General features: G+C 47.6%; 1 protein-coding gene across 1 annotated transcript in view; it reads right to left on the bottom strand.

Moving 5' to 3' along the window:
- The window catches only part of LOC149328020 (uncharacterized), a 30,874-nt gene extending 6,661 nt beyond the window's left edge, over positions 1–24,213 (bottom strand). The window contains exons 1-7 of the mRNA XM_089561302.1: positions 24,180–24,213; positions 20,892–20,938; positions 19,921–19,968; positions 19,752–19,787; positions 19,478–19,580; positions 13,392–13,546; positions 12,426–12,479 (exon numbers count right to left, since the gene is read on the bottom strand). Coding sequence (XP_089417428.1) covers positions 12,426–12,479; positions 13,392–13,546; positions 19,478–19,580; positions 19,752–19,787; positions 19,921–19,968; positions 20,892–20,938; positions 24,180–24,213 — 477 coding nt within the window. The remainder of the gene's footprint in view (positions 1–12,425; positions 12,480–13,391; positions 13,547–19,477; positions 19,581–19,751; positions 19,788–19,920; positions 19,969–20,891; positions 20,939–24,179) is intronic.
- Between the last annotated feature and the right edge of the window lie 579 nt (positions 24,214–24,792).

The following is a 24,792-nucleotide window of genomic DNA, read 5'->3' as shown; positions in this document are numbered from 1 at the left end:
CTCTTTGCTGACATTCGGCTTCTGATAGACGCGCACCATCAGCCGCTGGCGTCATTTTACCTGTTGCTTCTTGTCACTCTGCAAGCCATGCGCTACATTACACAGGACAGCACGCTAAGTTCGCCTAATATGCGTAGCGAGGACGTCTGTCAAAAGCACGTACGCCGGAGCTACCACCTATGGCGCATAACGTACGTCGCGGCACTCGCGACTCCCGCGAAAGACCGGCAGCTGCACAAAATTTTCGAAGCCACACGGCGACGGTTCATTGACTATGACCCACTTCGGCGGCTGATGGCAGCGGGAAACGACACTGACCACTTCCGGGCCGTAGTCGCCAACGTAACGCTCATGCTGCCTGGAGACCTGGTCTTCAGAGAGCCAGCCGTGCCCCACCTGACCTCCCAGGGATTCCCCCGGAACTTGTTCTTGTCTTTGAACTTCGAGTTCGAAGCTAGAAAGGAGACATTTCGACGGGGCGTGCCCTGGTTTCGTGACAACCCGGACAGCAGAACGGCGGACCGCATGTTCTTTGCCAACGAGACCAGTCTGTACGTGTCATCACTGAGCTACGGGTGGCTGAGTTCCGGGACTACTGACCCACTGCTCGCCGACGCTGCGGTCATTGCGAGTCGCATGGCCGCCTTGATGTGGCTCAAACTGATCAGCTGGAAGGACTGGTCACGAGAAACGAAGACAGCTATACAATCCCACAGGTGAAGTTAATACGGAAAGGAAGCGATCGCTCCTGAAAGAACGCGTTCTTGCATGCAGCAGACTGTTTTTGTTGCGGCTCCCGTCACGTTCGAGATAAAGTTTACTCTATTCCTTGCACGCTAGCGGCGTGAAAATGGTTACAGAGTAAGTGGCGTCGGAGGCATTCGCCTTCGCTGCGAACGTATTTTCAGACGCCTCTGGGGCACGGCTTCTGGCAAATTGCACATGCTTTAGTCGACGGTTTGACGGCCTACCGTCTGGTCAGGTATTATGGTGATGAGTTCTGGTCAGCGGCCAAGGTCAATAAAGATGCAATTTTTTTGCACGTTTCGGGAACGCTGTGGCTCCCTTTTCACTATCGTAACAATTACAGTGAACAATTATAATGAACAAGGGAGCCGTAGTGCTCCCGAATCTTCAAAATGTTCTTCTTTATTTACCTTGGACAGTGACCAGTACTCATGATTGTACATGGTTGACATGAAACCAGTGATTATGATTTCTTTGGTAACAGCTAAGCCTTAATCGCTTAAGATAGCCTCCGTTGCTTATGCGCCGTGAAACCAAAAAAACACTTCGTTTCACAAATTGTGGCAGTAAAACGAGTCCGTTCTTCCTTTCTGATCTTTAGTTTTCGCGCGTCTGTAATTCGGCAGTGTAGACAATAGTACGAAGTTTCTTTGAGAAAGCACTGTCGGGCTTCTAACCTGAAAAATGCAGTTTTGTGATGTAGGCTCTGAAGTTAGTCACGCGATGCGGAAAACTGCCGGAAATAAACGCGACTTTGAAAGAGGGTCACCTTGACGAACGCGGAGAAATAAAATTGCCGTGAGTGAGTTTCGAAACAGCCGCGGCGCGAACAGATCAGCTTCGCTGGCCACTGCCCGAGAGCACTGTGCCATCGCCGCAGCCGATCAGGCCTCGTGTTAAACTGCAACACACACTCGCGTTGCGGATTGGTAGTCGGCGTCATCAACTTTCATATGTACGCAAGTCGGTTAGTTTGTGCGTAAATTCCGCATCTGTTCCCTGAAATGCGTGCCTGGCTTTTGATAATGTAATTCCCGATTGGGTTTTTGAATTGGTCGGATCTAACAGGTGTCTCAGCAGACCCCACATTCTGGAAAGGCTCATGCTCCTTTCCATCTCGTCACATCTGCTACACCAGTTTTGTTCCCATAATTTGATCGCATAATTTTCAATTTCCTTGCTACGTCTAGCGACCCTCCTTCTAAGATGACGGTTCCATTTTTGCTTCTTTAGTCTGCGCTCCATGCCATGTTTTGCCTCCCACATGTGAAGCAGTTTGCTATCAACTATCTTTGGGGCATATACCCCTTCAAGTATCTTTGTTGCATCTCCAACGTGACGCATGAGGGTCTCCGTCCATTTCTCTATGTTAGTGATCTTCCCAGTGGCAGCTTTTTCTTGCTTCTTCCTAAATATTTCCTATTCCGTTACTCGCGGTTGACGCGCACGACGCGTCTTAACTCCTTTTTTAAGGATCGAGGCCAGAATGAAAAGATCCCTGCCGAAATTTTTCTCTGAATTGTGCCATTTTAGATGTCACATTTTTAGAGAACGTCAGGTCAGGGGAGGTGTCTGCGCACACGCTGTTACCCACCCTGGATGGACTACTAGGGTCCGTGTGTAGGGTGAGTCCCAGCTCATGCGCGTCCTCCCATAGCTGCCTGCCTTTAGGATCTTGTTTAGCGTAACCCCATTCCGGGTGCCCGGCATTAAAGTCACTGACTTTAAGTCACTTCACGGGGTTAGTCTCGGCTGCCTTAATCGCGTTGCGAAAGAGGGCCCTGAATCTCACGTTTTTCTGCTGTGGCGTACTGTACAGATTTAAGAGGAACACGCTCGGCTCCTCTTTTCGTCCAGTAAGGATTTCTAATAGCACTCCTTCAATTTCGCTCGAGTTGACTTCGTGGTCCATTGCCGCAATGTTCCTCTTAATCAACGTTGTGACGCGAGATCTCTCACCTCTGTCACTTGAAAAAGCTTGGTATCCCGACAGTTTTGGTGTTTTGCCCGTCTCCTGCAGGGCTATAGCTAGTGGTTTCTCATGTAATAGCGTCAGATATTGTTGCACTAACGCCCGCTTGGGTTGGAATTCTCGAAATTTCCACTGCTACATTAAAGACTCAGTTGGTGCGCCTCTAACCATTTTGGAGCTGGTCAAATTGCTCCTCTGCTTTTTGCTGCCATACTCCGATGGCAACTAATTCTGCCCGTTGCCTTTGCACTTCAACCGTAAGGACTTGTACCTGGCTTTGCGTCTGATTTATTGCTCCCAGAATTTGGGCCATGAACGAATCAAATTTAGCGTCCATTTTGGCTTCTAATCTTTTCTCTAGTGCCACCAACAAATCAGCGTCCTCCCCTTTTCGTTTAGTAGGAGGCGGCCTAGCCGATTCTACAATCATTTTTTCCTCCTCCGGTGTCGCAGGCTGTGTGGAAGTCACAGCCTTAGGCGCCGGGGATGTTGATCTCGAAACCAATTTTGGTGGCGCGCTGTGGGGTGAGGGGGACTGCGTACGCGCCTACAATTTTGGTTTATTCAATTCCTGAGTGAGCTTATTAATGATCTCTTTAAACTCCCCAACCTCTTTCCTTAATTTATCGATCTCCTCGTCCTTGTCTTTAGCCTGGGAAGCCCCCCTGTCAAAGTTCACCCTTTTACGGTTCCCGCTCGGACTCCGCTTCTTAGTCCATGGGTTCGCCGGGTCTCTGGAACACGATCTCCCCCTGTTCTGGATCCGGAGCGGCCCCTGGTGCGGGAGCTCGAGCGGCCGCGCTGCTGCGGCTTGCTTCCTGTAGTGTCCTCCTCCTTGGGTCTAGGAGGTTACGTAGGCCCTCTGGATCCGGAGCGCCCTCTGCTCTTGGAGCGCGTACTGCCCCGACGATGGTGCTGTCCGGGATGCCTTCCCGTGGTCTCTTCCAGGCTCGGGAAATCTTCGGCACGGAAACCCTCGTAGTTGTTGCCGCGCTTGTCTCTGGAGCGACCTTGGCGTGTGCAATTCATCTCCAATGTTTGCCGGGTCCCGTGTTTTGGCGAACTGCCACCGCTTTGCTCCCACCGCCTCTTCACCTCGTAGGGCGTGCGGTAGAGCTCCTTGCATTTCTTATCGCCGAGCAGATGTCCTTTGGCGCACAGCTGACACTTGATCTCGCATTGACGATTTTCGAGCGGATTTTTCGCCCCACAACCGCGGCACTTTACGTTTTTAGGGTCCGGGCAGAGATCGGCTCGGTTGCCCATTCGTCCGCATGCGTTGCACACTTCGTATTTTTTCCGGTAGAGCGCGCACCGTTGAGCCAATGGCGTGATGAGCACCCACATCGGGACTTTGCTGTCTTGAACAGTATCAGGACTGTCTTCAATTCCTTGCCTAATCATCGGACCCCCAGCACCGGAGGGTTGCCGTGCGTCTTGAGACGGTGCAATATGACCGCCTCCGAGAAGTAGAGGGGGACGTCGTGAATTACGCCCTTTCCGCAGTCCTCCGGCATGGCGACGTAGGTGGTTATATCTATTCGCTCCCCTTCGAAAGTGAGTTGCTTCAGCTCTACGTATTTTCTTTTTCGCCCGGCGTCTCTCGTCGCCACGAGAATAGACTGTTGGCGTGTATTGATGGAGACGATGTCCTCTCCCGCTGCGTCTTGGTCGACTCCGGCAGCCTGAATTATAGCGTTCGCCAAGTGCGCGTTCCCGTGTTTCGTCAGCAGCGTGACGCCGCCGCTGGGTCTCATGATTATCTTTTCGGCGTCGCTGGGGAGCCTGATGTTTTGCCTTTCCACCGACTTCGCCGCCATTTTCCTTCTCGCGAGCTTCTCGGCAGCCTGCCGCCGCTCCACGATGCGCGTCTCTTGGTTGGGGCTAAGGTTAGGATTAGCCTCATTCGGCGCCGCTTTGCCTGTTTTTTTGCTAGTGTACCACTGACCGGGCACATTTAGCTCGCTCGGATCAATGTCCGTCCCTTCGACGGTTTCCATCATCGTGCCTCAGCAAAACGGCCATCTATAATTTTGGAAAGGGCAGGATCTCGCCGGAAGCGGCAAGGATTCTGGCCAGTAGACAGCTAAACAGAAAAGTTAGCCTAATTTGGACTCCCGCACACGCGTCCATTCCTGGCAACGACGCGGCCCACGAGTTAGCCCGAGCTTTCTACTTCCGGCTAGCTGTGGAGCCGCCCGACTGCCAGAACATGGACGAGCGTCTGCAAAATTATACGGAAATTATTGAAAGTTATAGGTACAGAGGAGACTGGTGCCACCACCGGATAAAAGTCTAAACAACAGGGAGGCAATCGCATGGCGACGCCTCCAAGCTGGGAACTTCGTAAACCCGGTGTGGGACTATCATGTTCACAGAGATAAAGAAAACGATAAGTGCAAGCACTATGGGGCGAGAGGGACTCTCGACCACATAATCTGGGAATGCGCTAGCTCCCCAGGGGCTAACGAAAACATAAATTGTAAAGAAACCTGGGAAGCCCTGCTGCGGAGCAAGGCCCCTGCTTCACAGCAGCAAGCCATCCGCCTGGCAAGACCTCTTCAATCAAGACCTCTTCGCCCGCTTCTAATCGTGGCGGTCCCGGCCCCCGTCACCAAGGCCTGTGTGCCGGGGACGGGGAGTAGGGGGCTTCCTTATCTGGCGGAAAATAAAGTTATCATCATCATCATCATGTGCGCAAGTCACGAAAGGAAAAGAAAGGCGCTTTCAATCAAGTTTTCAGGTATACGTGGCTTTGGTGTCCACCTGCAAAAACCTGCTTTCGTACAATGTTTCGTGCTTAACTGCCTGCAATGCTTTGCACCTTGATCGAAGGACCGAAGGACTAGACACTGCGTACAACAGAAAACTGGCCTTTGTGTAGCGTGGCACACAGCTACACACGAGACATGCCCTTAGAAAGCAGCGATCACATTCAGGGTCGCAGTGATTGCAACTGATAGAGCTCACATTTCGCTAACGGCTGAGATACATACCGCAATAATAAAGCTGGTCTGGTTTCGTCAAAGAGCCTCTACCAGACTGCAACAAGAAAACACGATACTCCCCCTCTTATTACCACATAACGTGTACGTGTTAATAGCGCTGAGCGTACAGCAGTGAACAAAGATATATTTCAGTTTTCAGAATTTAAATTCGTTTTACTGTGCTGGAGGTTTCACTCAACTTTGGGAGGGCGATAATTTCAGACTTCGTGCATAATAGCAACCAATTTTATCGTCATAACAAGCGAAGTGTTCCAACGAAACTTTTAGTGTGTGAGCACTTATCCGATGGGTAGCAACCCCGGGCAAAATCGTTCGTTCTGTTACATTGTTTGTTCTCAGTTGGCCTAGCGTGAGCGCTCCTTCCCGCGCACTGCCGGTTGATCGTCATCTTTTACGTAGCACAAATCGATGCTTTCTCACTGATGCGAGTGTAGTGAACATTCTGTGTAGTTTTTTGAAGTACTGCTTTCTGCGCTGTTCGTAGTTATAAATGGGTAGTATCTGTCTCGCTTATCTCGGTGGACACCTGATCCGCGCCGTAACGGAAGGGAGGAAGGTGGGAGTGGAGGCAGAAACAGAGAAAGAGGTGCCGTAGTGGAGGTCCCCGGAATAATTTCGACCACCTGGGGATCTTCAACGTGCACTGACATCACACAGCACACGGGCGCCTATTGCGTTCCGCCTCCATCGAAACGCGGCCGCCGCGGTCGGGTTCGAACCCGGGTACTCCGGCTCGGTAGGCGAGCGCCTTAACCACTAAGCCACCGGGGCGGATGATCGCTGGGATTTCATCTAGACCTTCATGAATTAGGGGTTGTAGAGGGGGTTGAGTGGGGACCTGGTAAGAAGTCACATTACATATTTGTCACGTGTCTAGGTATGTGGTTACATTACGCCATTGTCCCTTGATCTGGTGTGACGTCACATTACGTCGTTGTCACGTGACCTGTCATGACGACACACTCGTAGGATGTCGTCACTGGTCCTACCAATTGGTCTTGGCGTTACCTAATTAGATTTATTTAGGTGTGACGTCATCTTCATCGCGAGACTTCTCAGCTCGTGACGTCACATGGTGCCGTTTCTTGCAGACATGATATTGAAAGTGAGTCATCTAATGATTTCGCATTAAAACAGTCTCGTAATTCCTATTTTAAGGTTATTTCTAGCAATACTTTCCATGCAGGGAATGCGTGCTGAATGCCTCACACGCCGAGTACTTCGACGACATGCGCCGTGTGGTAGGGCTGAAGATGGGGCTACAAATCGCCGCCATTGTCGGGGCTGCGGGCACAGCCCGTGGTGACGCCGTCAGACCAGCGGACGCAAGAGCTAGCTGGTACACAGTACAGGACGCCTGGAGCCTCTACCGGATATCCGAAGCCCAGTTCTACGCCCGCTTCGCCTACTACCGTTGCAGCATCGCTTCGCAGGCTAGAGCTTTAGTGAACGAACTTGTCAGGGACAACGCCGACTTTGCCACAGCGTTTCAGTGCCCCGTTGTTGATTACGGTGACTGCGTGAACATTACTAGGCCGAATGATTAGCATAGAATTATCTGAATGTGTGGTAGTGAAGGACATACCCGCCTGGTTATATTGCTGGATCTTATTCAGTGCCCACCTTGTTTATCGTTTATTTTTGGTCTTGTTTGCAGAGGCTCTTAGAGTAGGTTGCTTTGCAGATGTGCGGCCACTGGACTGTAGAAATCTAAAATCTGATGATAATCTTAATTGCTCTTTCCTGTTCATGTATGCTGCTTAGCTTGGTTTAGCTTTTTACGCTTTGGAGACATCTCTAATTTGTTATATCCACGAAGGTTCAAAGACATATTTCACGTTACGAGCTCTTCCGCCACCTGAGGGGGTTTAAAAAATTTACGTGGTTTCGTCACCAACCATCAAGTGAACAAATATCACTCCAAGCAATTTTGACCATTTATGAACGTGAAAATTATGCATCATTTAACGACACTTAAACGTGTAATTTTCTTCTACTATAAATGTTCTGAGGAGCAAGCTTGAGAGATCAGAAATCTTATGGGGCTTTAAATACGCCAAATTAATATTGCCGTGTGTGGAATTTCCACGTGCTGTTATTCTGCTCTGTGATCTTCGCGTGCTGAGGCCAGCGTGTGTACGAGCATCCCTGTGAGGCTCACCCATAATCCAGCAATAACAGTTATTCGGGCTCTTTTTTTTGTCACAGGTAATGCGAGACTTACTGTAGCTCCACGAATGCAAGTTGCGCTTTAGATTCACTGCTATACTTGAAATAAATGAGAGAAACTGTTCTGCCGATGGCAACACAGAATCACAGTCGTATGCCGTCATAATAGAGCAGCTTTTGGCGCCCAACCTTTTTGTTTGTGTTTGTGGCACCAGACAGAATCACCTCGCCGAAGTCCCTGCATGATTCCTTCAACATCGCAAGGCATTAAATGTGGCGCCCAACAGTAAATCGCCGTTGAGGCGGAAGAAATCTATGCGAGGTGCTCTGCGCACTTCCGCTGTCTAAGCCTTCGCGAAAGCAACAGAAGACGCAACAGAAGCGGGCTTCAAAAAATGTGACGTAACTGCCTTTTCTAAGTTATTTCGCTCCTCCATGGTGCAAAATTAATGAATGAATGAATGAATGAATGAATGAATGAATGAATGAATGAATGAATGAATGAATGAATGAATGCTCAGTCGCGAGTGTCTCACTGTGTTTCAATTGGGTGCACAGAATTTAGGTCCATTAGTAGTGCATGGCCAGGTTAATTAGAAACAATTAAAAATAAAAAACAGCGGACAACTTAAATTTTCTATGACTTACTACTTTTTATTCTCTTTGCACTTTTGTACTCTACTAGCTAGTTTCGTACTTTCTCCACTCCAAGATCTTGAAAGTAATTAGGCGTGGTAGTATTTCACGAACGGCAGAAGTGGCATGATGCTGGAGTGAATGCACTAAAAAAAACAGAGTTATCACTGGTAGGCTCAACTATTTGTATTCGTGAATCGGTGCATCCAGTGAATTTTACTTTAAAACAGTGGCTTCGGATAACTTACACGTGAACCAACGCTTGTGCTACGTTTTTTGTGCAAGTTCAGTGTAGGTAGAAAAACACCTTTATGTAATTTAATGAACAGTGTGTGGAGGTAGCCATGAAGGAACAAGCGCATTCCATTTCTAGAAATTCCATTTCTAGAATATAATATAATTATATTATATAATATAATTCCATTTCTAGAATATAATAACGCTGGCAAAAAGATTATGCTTTTTTTAATCCGATATTAAACCGCTAAAAGAACTTAATGTACCGCCAACAGTCCTGAATAAAACCAAAGCGCAGTTTTTAAGGTGCCGTGGTAAATGGTGCATGTAGGCTCCACATAGGGCCATCTGCATATGCCAAGCTCTTTAAGGGTTGCCTGGTGGTTTTATGTCAGGGCTGAAGGCTGCCTGACCTTGGACGCCAGCCTTGAGCCAAGCAGCCTGGCATGTGCTCACGGTGCGATGATTTGCCGAGCTTCTTTTGCCGATTTAGTCGGCTGCCGACGAGGAGCCACTTAACAGCCCATGGTCGGCAGTCGGCCTGCGCCGCCTGGGATGTCGCAATAACGTCCGTTAACCGTGTGTTTTCTTGAAAAGTAGCGTCAGATCCTTTCAGCTGGCAACATTTCTCCGCGGATACTGAAGCAGACAACTGTCTATGCGAAAAAAAAAAGAGTTTTTCTCTCTTCCAATCTCCCATATGCAGTGACGTCTACATAAAGTGGAACGGTAGACGAGAAGTAGTCCTACGCCATCGCTAGCAACGACAACAGCGTTCGCCACTTTTTGTAAAATGTAACCTTATTCTATACCACCCAGAAAAAGGTAGTTAAAAATTTCTCTCCCAGAAGTTATCTTGGATTAAGTTCAGATTTCGTGAGGTACATTAGTTTATTAGTTATCGCTATCATAAGGAAGTGTCATCTTCATGTCGCTGGTCAAAAGGCTAATTTAGCGGTAATTAATGTTTTTCATGCCAGTGGAATAATCTGAAGTAATCGTCACGAAATACCGTATCAGGACCTTTTTCCTAAAAGAAGCAGTCGAAACTTGAGGGTCCGCCTTTATCCGTGTCCAACATTCTTGGGTCACATTTTTTAGTATTGGAATATTGTAATGGGCTGTTTTCTAAATATTGAAGGCAACAGTTCATTCTTCGAATGTTAGCAAAATCTTTCTTTCAAGGTTTTTCCATCGCTTGCATTGAGCAGTCAAGATCGCCATAGAACTTAGAAAGACAATGGGGAAGATTTCTGACGATAGCAAAAACATTAATCGCAAAACAATTGCCAGTCTGCTGACGGGAGAGTTGAATATATATTGAGTGTTATAGTAAAATTTTACAATATATAAAAAAATTGCGCTCATAAAATGTTTCCCGCTAAAAAATGCTTTTCTCCAGAATTTCTGGGTATGATAGCAACATATTTGCTTGGTTTGTAGCATATAAAATGTATAGCAAGACTATTACTTACCCTTAGTTGATTAACCAAGTCAGAGAAGGTTCTCCGCTGCAAATAATGCGTGTCATTTATGACTAGCGGTCACGATTAGCAATGCTTCGACGAATATTCCCGTCCAGCTGGCTTTTTAGTGCGAGCATCGATGTATCTGAAACTGACTCCGCATTTTGAGCGAAACGTTTCATTTACCTTGCTGTCTAAGGCAGGTTAACGTTAAAAATAAGTTAATCTTGAAAAGGTCAATGAAAATGGGAACGGCAAGCTCCGTCTATCCGTATACGTGGTGGAAGGTGGCGACGAACTTTCACAGGTTAATCTCGGATATAACAAACTTTTGTTCTTACCTCGGATATAACGAACTCTTGTGCGTGGACCTCAGATGTAACGTACTTAGTGCGTTGATCTGGGATATAACCAACCTAATTCTACCACCTCGGATATAACGAACGTTTGGCTTCTAACGCATTCAAACGATTCACCGAGGGTCGCCTAGGATTTCTTTTTCGCAATATTCACTTCAAGATCCCCTGCAGATGCGCTTTGCAACCTTGTCGCCACAGGCGACGGATATCCATACTTTGTCCCTCGCTATACTCGCTATACCATCCATACTTTGTCCCTCGCGGAGGCTAACGAAAAGGGTTCAGCCTAAGGACAACGCAGTGAGCTGTGGAAAGAAAAATGATTGGTATAAGGTTAGGAGACCGCAAGCGCGCAGAGTGGGTGAGAAAATTAACGCGGGTTAATGATATCCCAGTGGAAATCAAGAGGAAGAAATGGGCTTGGGGCAGGGCACGTAATGCGAAGGCAAGAAACCGCTGGTACTTAAGGAGTAACGGAGTGGATTCCAAGAGAAGGCAAGCGTAGCAGGGGGCGGCAGAAAGTTAGGTGTGCGGATGAGATTATGAAATTTGCGGGGATACGGTGGCCGCAGCTGGCAAAGGGACAGGGTTAATTGGAGAGACATGGGAGAGGCATTTGACCTGCAGTGGGCGTAGTCCGGCTGATGATGATGATAAAGATGATGATATCTAGAGACAACTTTTTAAGCTGTTCTGGTGCAGAAGGAGAGATCGCTTATTTTTACAGCGACACACGCCGGCCTAGTAGTAGTGCCTGGCGTATCGAATCAGTGCGTTGCCATGGAAACCACTCGGAAGACAGTTACTATGGAAGGAGGATGGTCTGACGTGAGCGGAGTAATGCGTACCCGGTAAGTGATTACCACCAGAGCCGTACGGAAGGCGATTACCGTGCAACAAGGAGGGTAGAGTGAGAGCGGAGGATTGTAGCACGGTGTATCTGTGGTAACTGCTGCTAAACGCGCCGCTAGAGGGGGGGAGCATCGGCGGCACTGCGCGCCTGTTATAGGGCTACGGTCTGGAGAGGAGAGCCAGTCAAAAAGCAAGTACGCGTGTAAAACCAAAAGAGCTCTCTAGAACTATGAAGATATGAAGTCCCTTTCATAGTTACTACCTCGATATATCGCTAAATATAAATGCATTGTCAGCTTTCACTGAATCTCGGGATACACAGTGGTAATCATCCTGTCACTTTTTTTTCTGAATTTTTTAAAGTTATTTTTGCGCCGAAATAGTTCCAAGGAAGTCCTTTGCGATTTTTATGGGCGTTATTTAAGGCTCAGGAATCAACCACACACAATGCTTTTTATTCACAAAATTCAATAGCTTCTAGACTGTGGTACTTTATACTGCAGCGTTGCAATCGTTTCTGTTCATTTTGTATCCAATGTATTTAATTCTACTTACATGAATCTTGCTTTAAATATTTAAGCAGAACTGGTGGCAGCTTCCATGCAATGCGTTAAATGTAAATGTGCTTTTTCGCACAAGCAAAAATTTTTAAGAGCAGTGCTAAACATTTATCGAAGCCGCAAGAAACAACTGAATTCTATATTTAGATACTGTATATGGTTCAAAGCAGGAACAATCTTCAAGTGGCAGTTACTTCCGCTTTTTCAGAGCTCCTAATTCTGCATTTCGATGTAGCGACGCTTATGTTATGAGTATTTGCCATTTCGATATAGAAAACCACTCATAACTGCTTTTTAGCCGCCGACTGCGACATGTTAAAAATGAAAACTTGTTACAAGAGATAAAACAAGTGTTGAATATTATGGTTCTAGCAACTGTTCCTAAGTGTATACAGACGGCAATAACTGGCCGTACTTACTGTGAAAGATTGTCCTTCCGTACACAGCTGCTCGATTTCATGGTTCTGGGAGTACTTGAAAATAAGAAAAACACACACGCATTCAGGTCATGTTCAGGTCAACGAAGCTGAATACAAAAAAAAAAACAAGATGTTGTACACGGCAATCAAAAGTGGAGATTTTCCAAGCTTGTGTTAATTAACAAGCTATTTAGTCAAATAAGAAATGTTGTTCAGCGTCTACTAGCACGCTCTCACCGCCATCTCATCGGTGATATCAACAATGAGCATCCGCATCGACCTTTAAGAATCAGGGTGAAAGCACATTAGTCGTGCATAGTTTGCTAACTGAGCGCCAGAAAAACGGAAGTGTAAAATTCATCATCTGTAGCCTGCGAAAATACGAGGGACACTTCAGCTGCGCCTCAAGGATATGGCGCGATAGTTTCAATGGCTCCCTTCAGCGGTCTCGCATTCTGTTCATATCACTTCGGAGACACGAAAACTTAACGACGGAGGCCCTAGCTTTACAAGCTCATGCCTTTAACTTTACGCAGGCCTAGGGTGCCTCGATGCTCTATTCCAGTGAACCTGCTTACGCAGTTATATGCAAGTCAGTAACTAGAATGCGAAAGCCAAGTGGACGAAATTGCGGTTGTGATAACAACCGCAGTCGTCATTTTCTAGTTTATATATGCCGGGATGAAATTCTGATTTCATTTTATTTGTGAGACCTGCATAAAAGTTCACAGGATACCTATTGACCATAGTGTTGGCAACGTGATAGCAAGAAACTGTTGGTGCATTCTTCGCAAGTGACATCAGTTCCGGTCTGGTGATGCCACTACGCTGCAGTTAATTGGAATAACGCGGTCTGTGGACGGCACTTCATTTAATGGGTGGCATTTATTACCGACAGCACATGTTTGTCCCGATAAGGCTTTTATGCTACCGCTTTAAAAACAGAACATCCTTTTCTGCACTTACTTGGCTCAGGTCGTCGACGTCGGGAGCGTTAAATGTAACGGATTTCCCACACGTAACCTGGACCATGCCCAGATAGTCCTCGCACGTCAAGTTGTAAAGGTACTTTGGCAGAGGCTTTCCCGTGGAGCACCATCGCACGATGAAATCAGTCCTAGCTGCATGAAATCAGATCGTTTCAAGTTAACAAGTTCGACTGGGAAGAAAACTGCGGCAAGCATGCCATTAACGGCATAATGAGTGGGTTTCCTTTGACGCACTCACCCACGGCACCGTGAGTGCGCCTCCTCGTGTCCCCTAGTGACCCAGATGACCGGAAATGGGATCCTGTTCAAAGCTTTCCGCCTCCATAGACACACGCAATACCGCCTTTGAATTAGGGCCACCTAGGGCTACATGACTAATGATGGCAGACTTTCTACACTGCTGCTACCCCTTCGACGTCTACAGTCCCCCGCCCCCTTCAGTTCAAACACTGGAGCACAACGGCATCCACTCAGCTGTGAAAGCATTCATCGGTGAATGTAAAAATTCCGTCAAGGCAGCATGAAAGACTCTAAACAGCTCTATTATTTCCAAAGTCCCCACGAGGACAAAACGTGGAGATGAGAACCGATTTCTTGAAGTTACGACCTTCAGTTTGGAAGAGAAAGTTTTATATAAGCAGCAATGTGGCCTGCATACTTGCTGGTCCTCTACAATGGTCGCTTTATCGCTTGGTCATCTGTCTCATCCCGCGGGCAGCAAGTCTAACTAGGGCGAGAGTGACCACCGCCGACAGCATCCCACTCCTTGTCGACTGGAACCAACTGGGCCGCTAACTTTGCCGCGTGCACAGAGGCGGGGGACGTCAAAGGAGGAAAATAATAGAATCACACGTCGTAGCGATCGATCAAGCTGAAGCGATGACGACGACCAATGTGTGCACGTCAACGGAGGAAAATAATAGAATCACACGTCGTAAACATCGATCAAGCTGAAGCGATGACGACGACCAATGTGTGAAAGCCAATGAACTGCATTTTACCGAAGAGAACTGACTCGTTATGCAAAGATGCTAGCCTCAACGTAGCGAAGGAGGCTTTGAGTCCAGAACCGCGCAGATCTAATGCAGCATGAAACTAAACGTAGGCGTCATTACAAATATAGAAACCAATGCGGTAGGGCGACTGCTCAATACTCATATGTGACCATCTTTTTGCCATCAGAATAACATCATTGTGGACTAACGGCTGGCCTGCCGCTACATACTTCCCGATCACCTATCCCCACTGTTTCAGCTATCGCGGTCAGCGCACTTTTATTTTGTTTTTCCGGGCGAATTACGATGGAGGCGAAATTCTAGAGGGCCATGTGCTGTGCGATGTCAGTGCACGTTAAAGATCCCCAGGTGGTCGAAATTTCCTGAGCCCTCCACTACGCCGTCCTTCCTCATAAACTGAGTCGCTTCGGAATGTTAAACCCTATAAACCGAACCAAATCAAAACAATCTTTATTTGCATGGCTTTCCTAGTGTGCAGTGAAGCCATCAAGCTCCTTCTAGCTTACTTTACTAACGTTTTCCCATTATGTCAGGAAAGTAGCTTCAAGCCGCAGGTCCCTTTGCCCAACCAACTTCTGTCTACAAGTTAAGTTTAGCCTCGCTAGGCGAAGCTACCCGCATTCTCATCTGTTGCTTCCACGACACAGGCCGGCAGACCTCCTTCGGCCTCGAAAAGTAACTGAACCTCCATAGTCCTTCATAATTTGCGAGATTTATTGGGCTTGCCTAAGTATCCGCGCTGCAGACACCATTCCCATACTTTAGCCTTTTGTGTGGGCCTGCTCACTTATTCCCCATCTCCTCATTCCCTCCTACTACATGAATGCCATGGGAGAATGAGCTGACTTGAGCGTAAACAAATATTGCTTTCCGGGCGGTGGCGGTCTGCCAGCACAGGTGAAAGCCGTGCTTCGGTGCTTCACTAGACTTTCTTTCAGTAATTTGTTTTCTTTGCACTCTTTCAGGCAGCCAGATATGTGCTTTTCATTTCAAATTCATTTATTTCAGCGCATTTAGAGCGCATCAGGGGGAAAAAAGACGCAAGCTGCCGTAAAGCACATTTTTTCACAGTTTTCAACACTTACCTCCACATACTTCTGCTCCAGGAGACTGCGCACCGGGCAACCCTCCCCAGCTACACATCTACACATTCAGATACCACTAACACACCCAGGGCGTCCACACTTATCCACCACAGCCTCACCTACAAAACTCATCACATCACGTCTGAGACACCCTGCGTGATCACTGAACTTATACATCACACACATTCACTTCCTTCTATATTTATAGCAAACATATACCACCCCCGTCCCAGCCGATCGCCTCGCTAGAATCACTTCTGCGAGACCTACATCATCTAGCAGGGAAACATCCCCTACTCATCGGCGGGGACTTCAACAGTCAGCATACTGACTGGGGATACACAACCACGACACATCGAGGTCGCAGGCTCTGGCTGCTCCTGCAGAACCTCCAACTCACTGTGCACAACACGTTTCAGACGCCTACGCGGATCGGCAACAGTGTGAGCATGGACACCAGTCCGGACCTGACGCTGAGCCGCTGTATCCGCGGCGTTACCGGGAACAGAACACAACATACACTGGGCAGTGATCATTACATTATACAAATCACTGTCCCGTACAAACCACCCCGTCACGCAAATACAACACACAAACTCATTAACTGGGATGCCTTTCGCGCTGTACGCACCGCCCTCCCAGACACTCCCATCGCGGACATCGACGCATGGGTGCAATCACTCAGGCATGACGTTCATCAAAACACGCGACACATTTAAACTACAACCGAAACCCCTACACTCGACACACGCCTAGCCCACCTCTGGGAAGCTTATCACAGCCTCCTGGAACGCTGGAAAGGCAACAAACTTAACAGGACACTTAAAAAGCGGCTGGCCGCGCTGCAGACACAAATGCAACAACACTCTGAGGAGCTGTGCCGGTCCAACTGGGGACAGATATGTGACAGCATCGCAGGAAACCTGTGCTGCAAACGCGCATGGCAACTCCTTCGACACCTCATTGACCCCACACGCACCAAATCAGCAACACAGCACCACGTTACACGCCTCACACACGAACACATTGACGATGCCGACACCCTCCTAGACACACTTCAAACCATGTACACCTCTCCAGGTGCACCCACACCTCTACCCCACTACACAGGACAAGCAAATCCCACACTCGACACCGATATCACGGAGACGGAAGTCAGAGCGGCCCTCGTGATTCTCCGCGCCAACTCCGCACCAGGTCCAGACCAAATCACAAACTCCATGCTCCGTAATCTGGACGACCGATCGATCACCCAGATTACGAAATACTTCAACCAGTGCTGGAGGGAGGGTAGCCTCCCGCAGTCGTGGCGCCACGCGAAGGTAATATTCATACCCAAACCCAACAAGCCACTTACCATTCAAAACCTTCGCCCGATTTCGCTAACCTCATGTCTCGGGAAGCTCCTCGAGCATGTTGTGTTAGCGAGACTCGCAAGTCACATGGCGGACAACAATCTTTACCCGCATAGCATGGTGGGATTCCGCCCCCATCTATCCGCACAGGACGCCATGCTGCAACTCACACACGACCTTTTTGACCCGCTTTTTCCAGGTCACACCAAGGCAGTCTTAGCTTTGGATCTTTCCAAAGCTTTTGATCGCATTGAACATCAGGCGATCATAACTGCCCTATCCCCATTGAATGTGGGTGTGCGCACGTATGCCTACATTCGAGCATTTCTCACTGACAGCACGGCTGAGATACACTTCGGACCTTTGTCTTCCCCCTCCTACACGCTTCAGATTATCGGAACCCTTCAAGGGTCCGTCCTTTCCCCGTTTCTCTTTAACATTACCCTCATCTCCCTCGCCCGAAAATTGGCAATTATTCCCCATCTGAAGCACACTCTTTATGCCGACGATATCACCCTGTGGACCACCCACGGCAGTGACGGCGACATAGAGAACACCTTACAGGAAGCAGCCACCCTCACCCAAAATTACGCACGGACCATCGGACTGTCTTGCTCCCAAGAGAAGTCCGAACTGCTTCTCATCCGCCCTAAGAACAACCGCTGTCCCCGCTCCCCCATTGCCATTGAACTGAATGGTGCACCGGTACCTTAGGTTGGCACCCTCCGTGTATTGGGCCTGCACATCCAGAACGATGGAAAAAACACCACCACTCTGAAGAAACTCGAGCAGGTTGTAGGCGCGATATCGCACCTCATCCGCAGGGTTTCGGGACATCATAGAGGCATGAAGGAGCGTGACCTGTGTCGCCTCATTCATGCCTTTGTCCTCAGCCGTGTGCTGTACACTACCCCGTACTTACAACTATCCAAACATGATATAAACGCTTTGGATGCTTTGATTCGCAAGGCATTCAGAGTAGCACTTCATCTTCCTCTCAACACACCCACTGACAAATTACTATGCTTGGGCCTCCACAACAAGATCGGGGAACTGGTGGAGGCCCACCGACAGGCCCAATACATCAAGCTCACAAAAACCTCCACAGGTCGGTATATCCTGGACTCCCTCGGAATCAGAATACCTGCCAACGACAAACCCTCCTCGCCATCCCTCGATCCCTTCACCGGGAGCTCCTCATCAGGCCGCTCCCGAGGAACATGCACCCGTCCACCATGAGCAGCGCCACAGAGCCCGTGCGCAGGCACTCCATCGAGCGTACGGCTCCGAGCCGGACGCCGTATGGGTGGACGCTGCCTGCACGGGTGATGAAGCGACAGCAGCTGTGGCGGACTCCTGTTTATCTGCCCTCATCACACTACCTCTCCCTCCCAACACCTCCCCAGAGGCTGCAGAGGAAGCCGCCATTGCACTCGCAATCACCCGCACAGAAGCCCGGTACATTTTCAGTGATTCAAAAACTACGATTCTAAATTTTGCTCGAGGCCGAATCCATGTCCCTGCTTTTGGTATACTGGACTCGCCCGATGCTCCCCCGCCCCGCCAAGTGGAGCTGATATGGGTGCCTGCGCACTCCGGGAATCCCGGAAACGAGACCGCCAACCTTTTAGCCCGAGGTTCTTTAAACCGGGCTCACGTGGCCTCGGATGCGGGGTTCACGAAGGAGCGCATGCACTCATTCAGTGAGCTGACCCAGGCCTACAGAGCCTCACGCCAGCTCTACCCTCCGCCCCACCCCTCCCTAGATAACAGACACGCAACACTCTGGCGCGGATTACAAACACACACTCTCCCCGCGCCCCTTACCCTAGCCCACTATCATCCCTCCTTCCCTACTCCGGCATGCACTCTATGCCCAGAACCCTTCGCTTCTTCCCTCCACATCCTTTCCCTCTGCCCGGCGGACCCTTCCCCGCGGGACTTAGAGAATCTGAAGACCTGGGAGGACTGGGAGACCCTGCTGCGCTCGGAGGACCCGGCCGTGCAGACCATCGCCACCGGCCGGGCTGCCAGCGTTATGGACCTCAGGAACATAAACACTTGAGTGGAGTGGGGTCGTGCGGGGACCCTGGGGCGTGCCCCGAATTCCTGTTGTATATAAAGTTTTCTCTCTCTCTCCTCTATTTGTAGTGTGTTTTATTTTGATGATATAGCTTCTGTAGCCTTAATTCCACTTATTCTTTTTTGTCTAATAGCAATTGCAGTAGTGTGATTCGCAATTTGTTCGTACGGTGGCATTCGGAGTGCTTAGCAAGTATTTTGTTGAGATAACAGCTCCCTGGTTAGAAAAACATTGTCGGTGTTCCAAATGCCTCTTTTGCCTGTTACGTGCGATTCGTAGCCTCGCGTTCTTTTCTGCACTGAATATTTAGGGTATGAAGAAATGATCTAAGGGCGGCGGGTCATTAGTATAAATGACGTTATATAGAGACTGTCACGTGGAATACTTTGGAGAGTACTGCAATATTTGACTCCGCCAGTCGATGTAGCCCTTAGCTGAACGGCTAAGCATAGCCTTCCGGCAAATGTACTACACACAAGATATATAGGTATTAATTCGTAAAAATCTCTGCCTAATGTACGTACACAAGCTATTGTTTCGCTCCTCTTCAGGAAGTGTAGATGCCAGGGCATCGTTTAACTGATACGTCAGAGCTAGTACCTTGTACTCTGCCTCGAAGTTGGTGCACTGAAAAAAAAAAGAATTACTGAGGATAAATTTCTTATTTTACCCAGGTCGTACTTGTTCGAAATAAATGTTCGTAACCTGTGAATAAAGTTCCATTATCTGCGTGCAAAGATTCAATTTTCGTTGCATTATTAGCGTACAAAATTCAATGCCTTTTTTCAAAGAACTTACGTTTATCAGTTCGCGCACTTTCTCTGTGTCATTCTCCTGAAACGACAAGACAAGTATGCGAAAAAAATTAAACACATTTTAAATACCTACGGGCTGACCCGGGCTCTTGCGGTGTGAATTACGGAGAAAAACTTGTCAGAATTAGCGATAAAGAAACAGAATCACTTACGTTGAATGGGGTACAAATATCGATGGGCTGGTTCTCGTAACAATGTGTCTGGCAGAAAAAACGCAGTTCGTTAGGTTGGAGAGTACATTTGCATCCTGTATATGGGTAATGCCAATGTTCCGAAAATGGAACATGCAAAAGAAGACGACAAGCCACGGTGGCTCAGTGGTTAAGGCACTCGGCTACTGAGCTCCTGTAGCCGTGTTCGAATCCGGCCGCGCCGGCAGCATTTCGACGCAAGCGAAACTGAAAATGGGCCCGCGTGCTGTGCGAAGTCAGCGCACGTTAAAGATCCCCAGGTGATCAAAATTATTGCGGAGACCTCTACTATGGCACCTCTTTCTCTCCTTTCATTTCCACCTTCCTCCCTTCCCTTACGGCGCGATTCAGGTGTCCACCGAAATATTTGAGACACATACTGCGTCATTTCCTTTCCCCCCAAAAAAAACAATTTAATTTAAAAAAGGAGACGCTTAGTCTTTGGAATAATGGCTATATTTTTTCATGCTTATTTTAGAAAGCATAAGTGAATTTTTGAATATAAATTGGTTTAGGTTTGGTTTGGTTTATGGGGTTTAACGTCCCAAAGCGACTAAGGCTATGAGAGACGCCGTAGTGGAGGGCTCCGGAAATTTCGACCACCTGGGGTTCTTTAACGTGCACTGACATCGCACAGTACACGGGCATCTAGAATTTCTCCTCCAAAGAAATTCAACCGCCGCGACCGGGATCGAACCCGCGTCTTTCGGGTCAGCAGCCGAGAAAATTGCTGTGTTTGAAACATAGTCATAGTCATATTGCGGCGTTTCAAATGTTCAGTACTACGGGTTAATATTTTGTGCTCATTATTAATAGTCAGTGGAAGACAGAATGCTAGATCCCAAGTTTAAAAGCCAGTAAATTGGTCATTTCTTGCGCGGTAAGGAAGAGTTTCAGGCTTTTGCGTAAATTAAATACGTAAATGGTCATACCGCGTTGGTCGTAAGGAAATCTGGCGTAGTAATGGTAAGGCAAGGAGCTGAAAGAAAAGGAACCGTAGGCATATATTATAATCTCATAGAAGTTTCTAGGAAACGCGTGCGGAATTCGTTTCAGGCGGTATCAGCCGATACACATCGGCAATGACGTAAGCAGAAGGAATAGTCAGCTTTCAGTTCAGAAAAGTTTAGAGCTGAGCCATTTTGTAGATGGGCAAGCACAGCATAAACAACCGGAAGCTATCATTTTGCTCTAGCTCATCGGAGTTTTAGTAGAACTTGGTGCTAGGCTGTTTGGTCACTTTTTCTTTTAATTGAATCTAGCGCTATTGGGAAGACCACAGATAGAGGACGACGCAACAAAAAAGAACGCTTTGTTATCTCGAAAGAAGAACGACTACAAAGAACAGCTTTCTTGTTTGCTGTGTCGTCCTCTTTCTGTGGTCTTCCTTAGCGCCAGCTTCAATTTCATAAGAGTTACCACTGTGCGTGGAATGCCAAATGACGTTATGCAAACAAAAGCCTGTAGACGATCCCTGACGAGACGGAAGTAAAGATCTACAAACACTCCTCTTAAAGAACCATAGACACTAACTTTAAGTGAATATTTTCTTCTTTCAAATGATGTGTTAGCCATTAAAATGCATATTTTACCACGTGGTATTCAGCTACAAGCACTAAAAATTTATACTTTATTTTCTTCTCTATGCTTTTTTTGGTTCCGGTTTCATCAACCGGCCGATGGCTGTGACGCGTAGTAGGTCACATGATAGAGAAAAGGAAACACAAAATACTGTTTTGATACGTAGTTCTAATTCACTACAACACTTAAACTAACCTGCATCAAGAGCTGGAATGACAATAAACGACTTATGAGTAGGTATGTTGCTGTTTATTTTTTTCATATCTCACGTGACCTACACACCAACTGTCACACTATCGTTCAGCTGATGAAAACGAAACAGAAACAGCATCAAGTAGTTACAATTTCGCGGTCGTAGGTGGCTGCCACGGGCTGATCATGTACACTACCGTCTAACGCGTCATTTGAAAGAAGAAAGCACCCAAGCAAAAATTTGGTGTCTCTGCTCCTTTAAGAAGCACAAGAAGGTTTTGTTTGCTAGGGAATTGAAGTAGACCTCAGTTATAGTCACTATACCTCAATTGACTCAGGAGCATGGCAACAAGGCGAGAGTTCGCGCACGCGCATAACGGCAGAGCGTCGTCTGCTACGCTGTTCCGAGCACGAGGACACACGCCCTGCCACAATATCAGTTCGCAAGATCCCGCCAAACCGTAGAGCGCATGCACAAGATTAATATGTGAGACTGCATGAGACGTGATTCCTTTCTCTCTCTCTTTTTTTTGCCTATTACGGCAGGCCAGCCTGACGATTTGCCTGGATCGCGATAAACGGGCTTCCAACCGATGCCTTTTTATACCGTCGAGACACTGCAAGGCTGATTAAAGAGCTGGTTGGAACCCAGTCCACCGCGATCCAGGCAATGGTTTCAATGTGCTGCTATATTTCTTTCCTTTTATTTTTTCTTATCAGAACTTTGCATCGCCAGGGTGGCCTCCCGTCATAGGCAAAAAAACAAGAGAGAGAAAGAAATCATGTCTCGTGCAGTATCACAAATTAATCATGCGCATGCGCTCAACGACTTGGCGGGGTCTTGCGAACTGATGTTGTGGCAGGGCGCGTGTCCTCGTGCTCGGAACAGCGTAGCAGACGACGCTCTGCCTTCGTGCGCCTGCGCGAACTCTCGCCTTGTTGCACGCTTATCGCCGTTATAAGGCGGTGATTAGCAGTTCGGTCGACGCTCGCGCTATATTATTAAAAATCAGGGCGACTGTACAATAGTTGGTCTACACTCTGAAGGTAATTTTGGTGGCACCGAGCCTTGACGGGTCGCAGAGGGCAAATAGAACTTTGTGTACCACGCTCCAATTCAAAAAGAGACCATGCACTCTCACCGAAAACGGAGCTCTTTTAATCCAGAGAAGACCAAGAAAAGAAACACTGGTACCGCCATCACCGGCAGATTTTGCAAGCAAAATATACTTAGTCGACATCAATTTAGTCGACATCAACGTCAAAAATCAATTTCGACATCAATTTAGTCGACATCAACGTCAAAAAGCGACTTGCGGGACGTTGTAGTGCAGGGCTGTGGATAATTTCGACCAATCTGAGTTCTTTTTATCATGCACTGACTTTGCTACACAGGCACGCAAGGTGCCTGTGTAGCCTCCACAGCCGGGATCAAACCTTGGGTTGCCTGGCTTAGTAGTCGAGCGCCCTAACCACTGATTGCTTAGAACCCATGCGCCCTTACATCACATCTGTCTTCAAAAGATTTGAAGATGCCTACGGTGACAATTTCATAAATCTGGACTTTAAAAATCTTGTTTCCAATTTTTTAGCAGTTTCCATACCTAGAAAACGTTCGCAATTTGTGTTTTCTCTCCGCTGGAATGGTAAGGACTGTTTTGAATAGAAGTTTGTTTTATGGGGTTTAACGTCCCAAAGCAACTCGGGCTATGAGACACGCCATAGTGAAGGGCTCCGGAAACTTCTACCACCTGGGGTTCTTTAACGTGCACTGACATCGCACAGCATGCGATAAATGGCGCCTAAATCCAGTCACTTTCTGAAAAGTTCTATGATTTAGTACAAATAGCACGTCATTGAAGGTTTTGATTCCTAGCTGGAGCTAATTTTTTCCAAGCAGAAACTGCTTTAGCATGCACGTTTTTCACCACAAAGTGCATTTTTTAGTTACATGACTACTATTTAATACTTTGTATTGTGCTCTATTATATTCACAGGCCACTCGAAATCAAGTGGGCACCTCTCCAGAGTAGTTGTCCGCCATTCCTCGTTTTGCGTGGATTATGCCTGCACCTTGGCTTTGTCACAGTGGTGGGGTACCGGACTAGGTAATAAAGATACATAACAATAATGGTGGTCTTGCCCAGTGCTTTGTTATATTGACACAACATCATTACATTCATTGTAGAACTCCCGGAACCTCCCTCCACAACCCACAAAGATATTGTATGAATATCTCTTCAGCGTCCTTTAAATATCTCAGAGCGACCATATGTGGCCAAAATATGGGCATTATATAAACGTCCACTGTCATCAAACTGAAGCTCATATGGATATTCTGTGGACATAATATGAACTTGTTCGATTATTATATGGACATCTGATACTTTATACATTATATTATATGGATATTCCCTACACATTACTTTTTTGGCTGGGTAACGTGCCTGACAGTAGATCTGAGACCCTGTACTCGGCCATCAAGGACATTATTTTGCGCCTCGGCCTAGACTTTCACTGTGTACGTGGCCACTGCTTTGATGGGGCGGTGAATACGTCCGGTCGTTTTTCGGGTGTGCAAAAAAGACTTAGTGACTGTGAGCCATGGTCATTAGTAATCACTGTTTAGATCTGGTACTGCAAGAGGCTAGCAGGAGTTTAAAGATAATTGGAGACGCCCTTAGCACTGTTAAGGACGTTTCCAACGCAGTCTTCGACTCCAAGAAGGGCAAAAGTTTACTAAGCGCTAAAATATAATACTTCCTACAGGACACGAGTCAGCTGTGGAGAGTAGATCAAGGCCAAATAACTACCGCCGCTTTGCCCGACGCGATGGACAGTTAGAGTCAAGTCGATGCAAAGATTCGTTGAGAATTGCGCCAGAGTCCAAGAGACACTCAAGGAGCTCTTGCAAACACCAGGTTCAGTGACCGAAAGCGGCAAGGCTATTTTTAGAGATTATGATCGGCTTTTGGAGAAATTTAAAAACTTGTTATGTACCCACATCGCCGTAGCCTTCTTTGGGCATTGTGAAGTACTAGCAAGGGCTCTCCAGAGCTC

The sequence above is a fragment of the Amblyomma mixtum genome, chromosome 9 (assembly GCF_055824585.1).
Source record: "Amblyomma mixtum isolate Tamu chromosome 9, ASM5582458v1, whole genome shotgun sequence".
Classification (NCBI taxonomy): Eukaryota; Metazoa; Arthropoda; class Arachnida; order Ixodida; family Ixodidae; genus Amblyomma; species Amblyomma mixtum.
The sequence above is the reverse complement of the archived record's forward strand: the minus strand, read 5'-3'. Positions and strand labels throughout refer to the sequence as shown.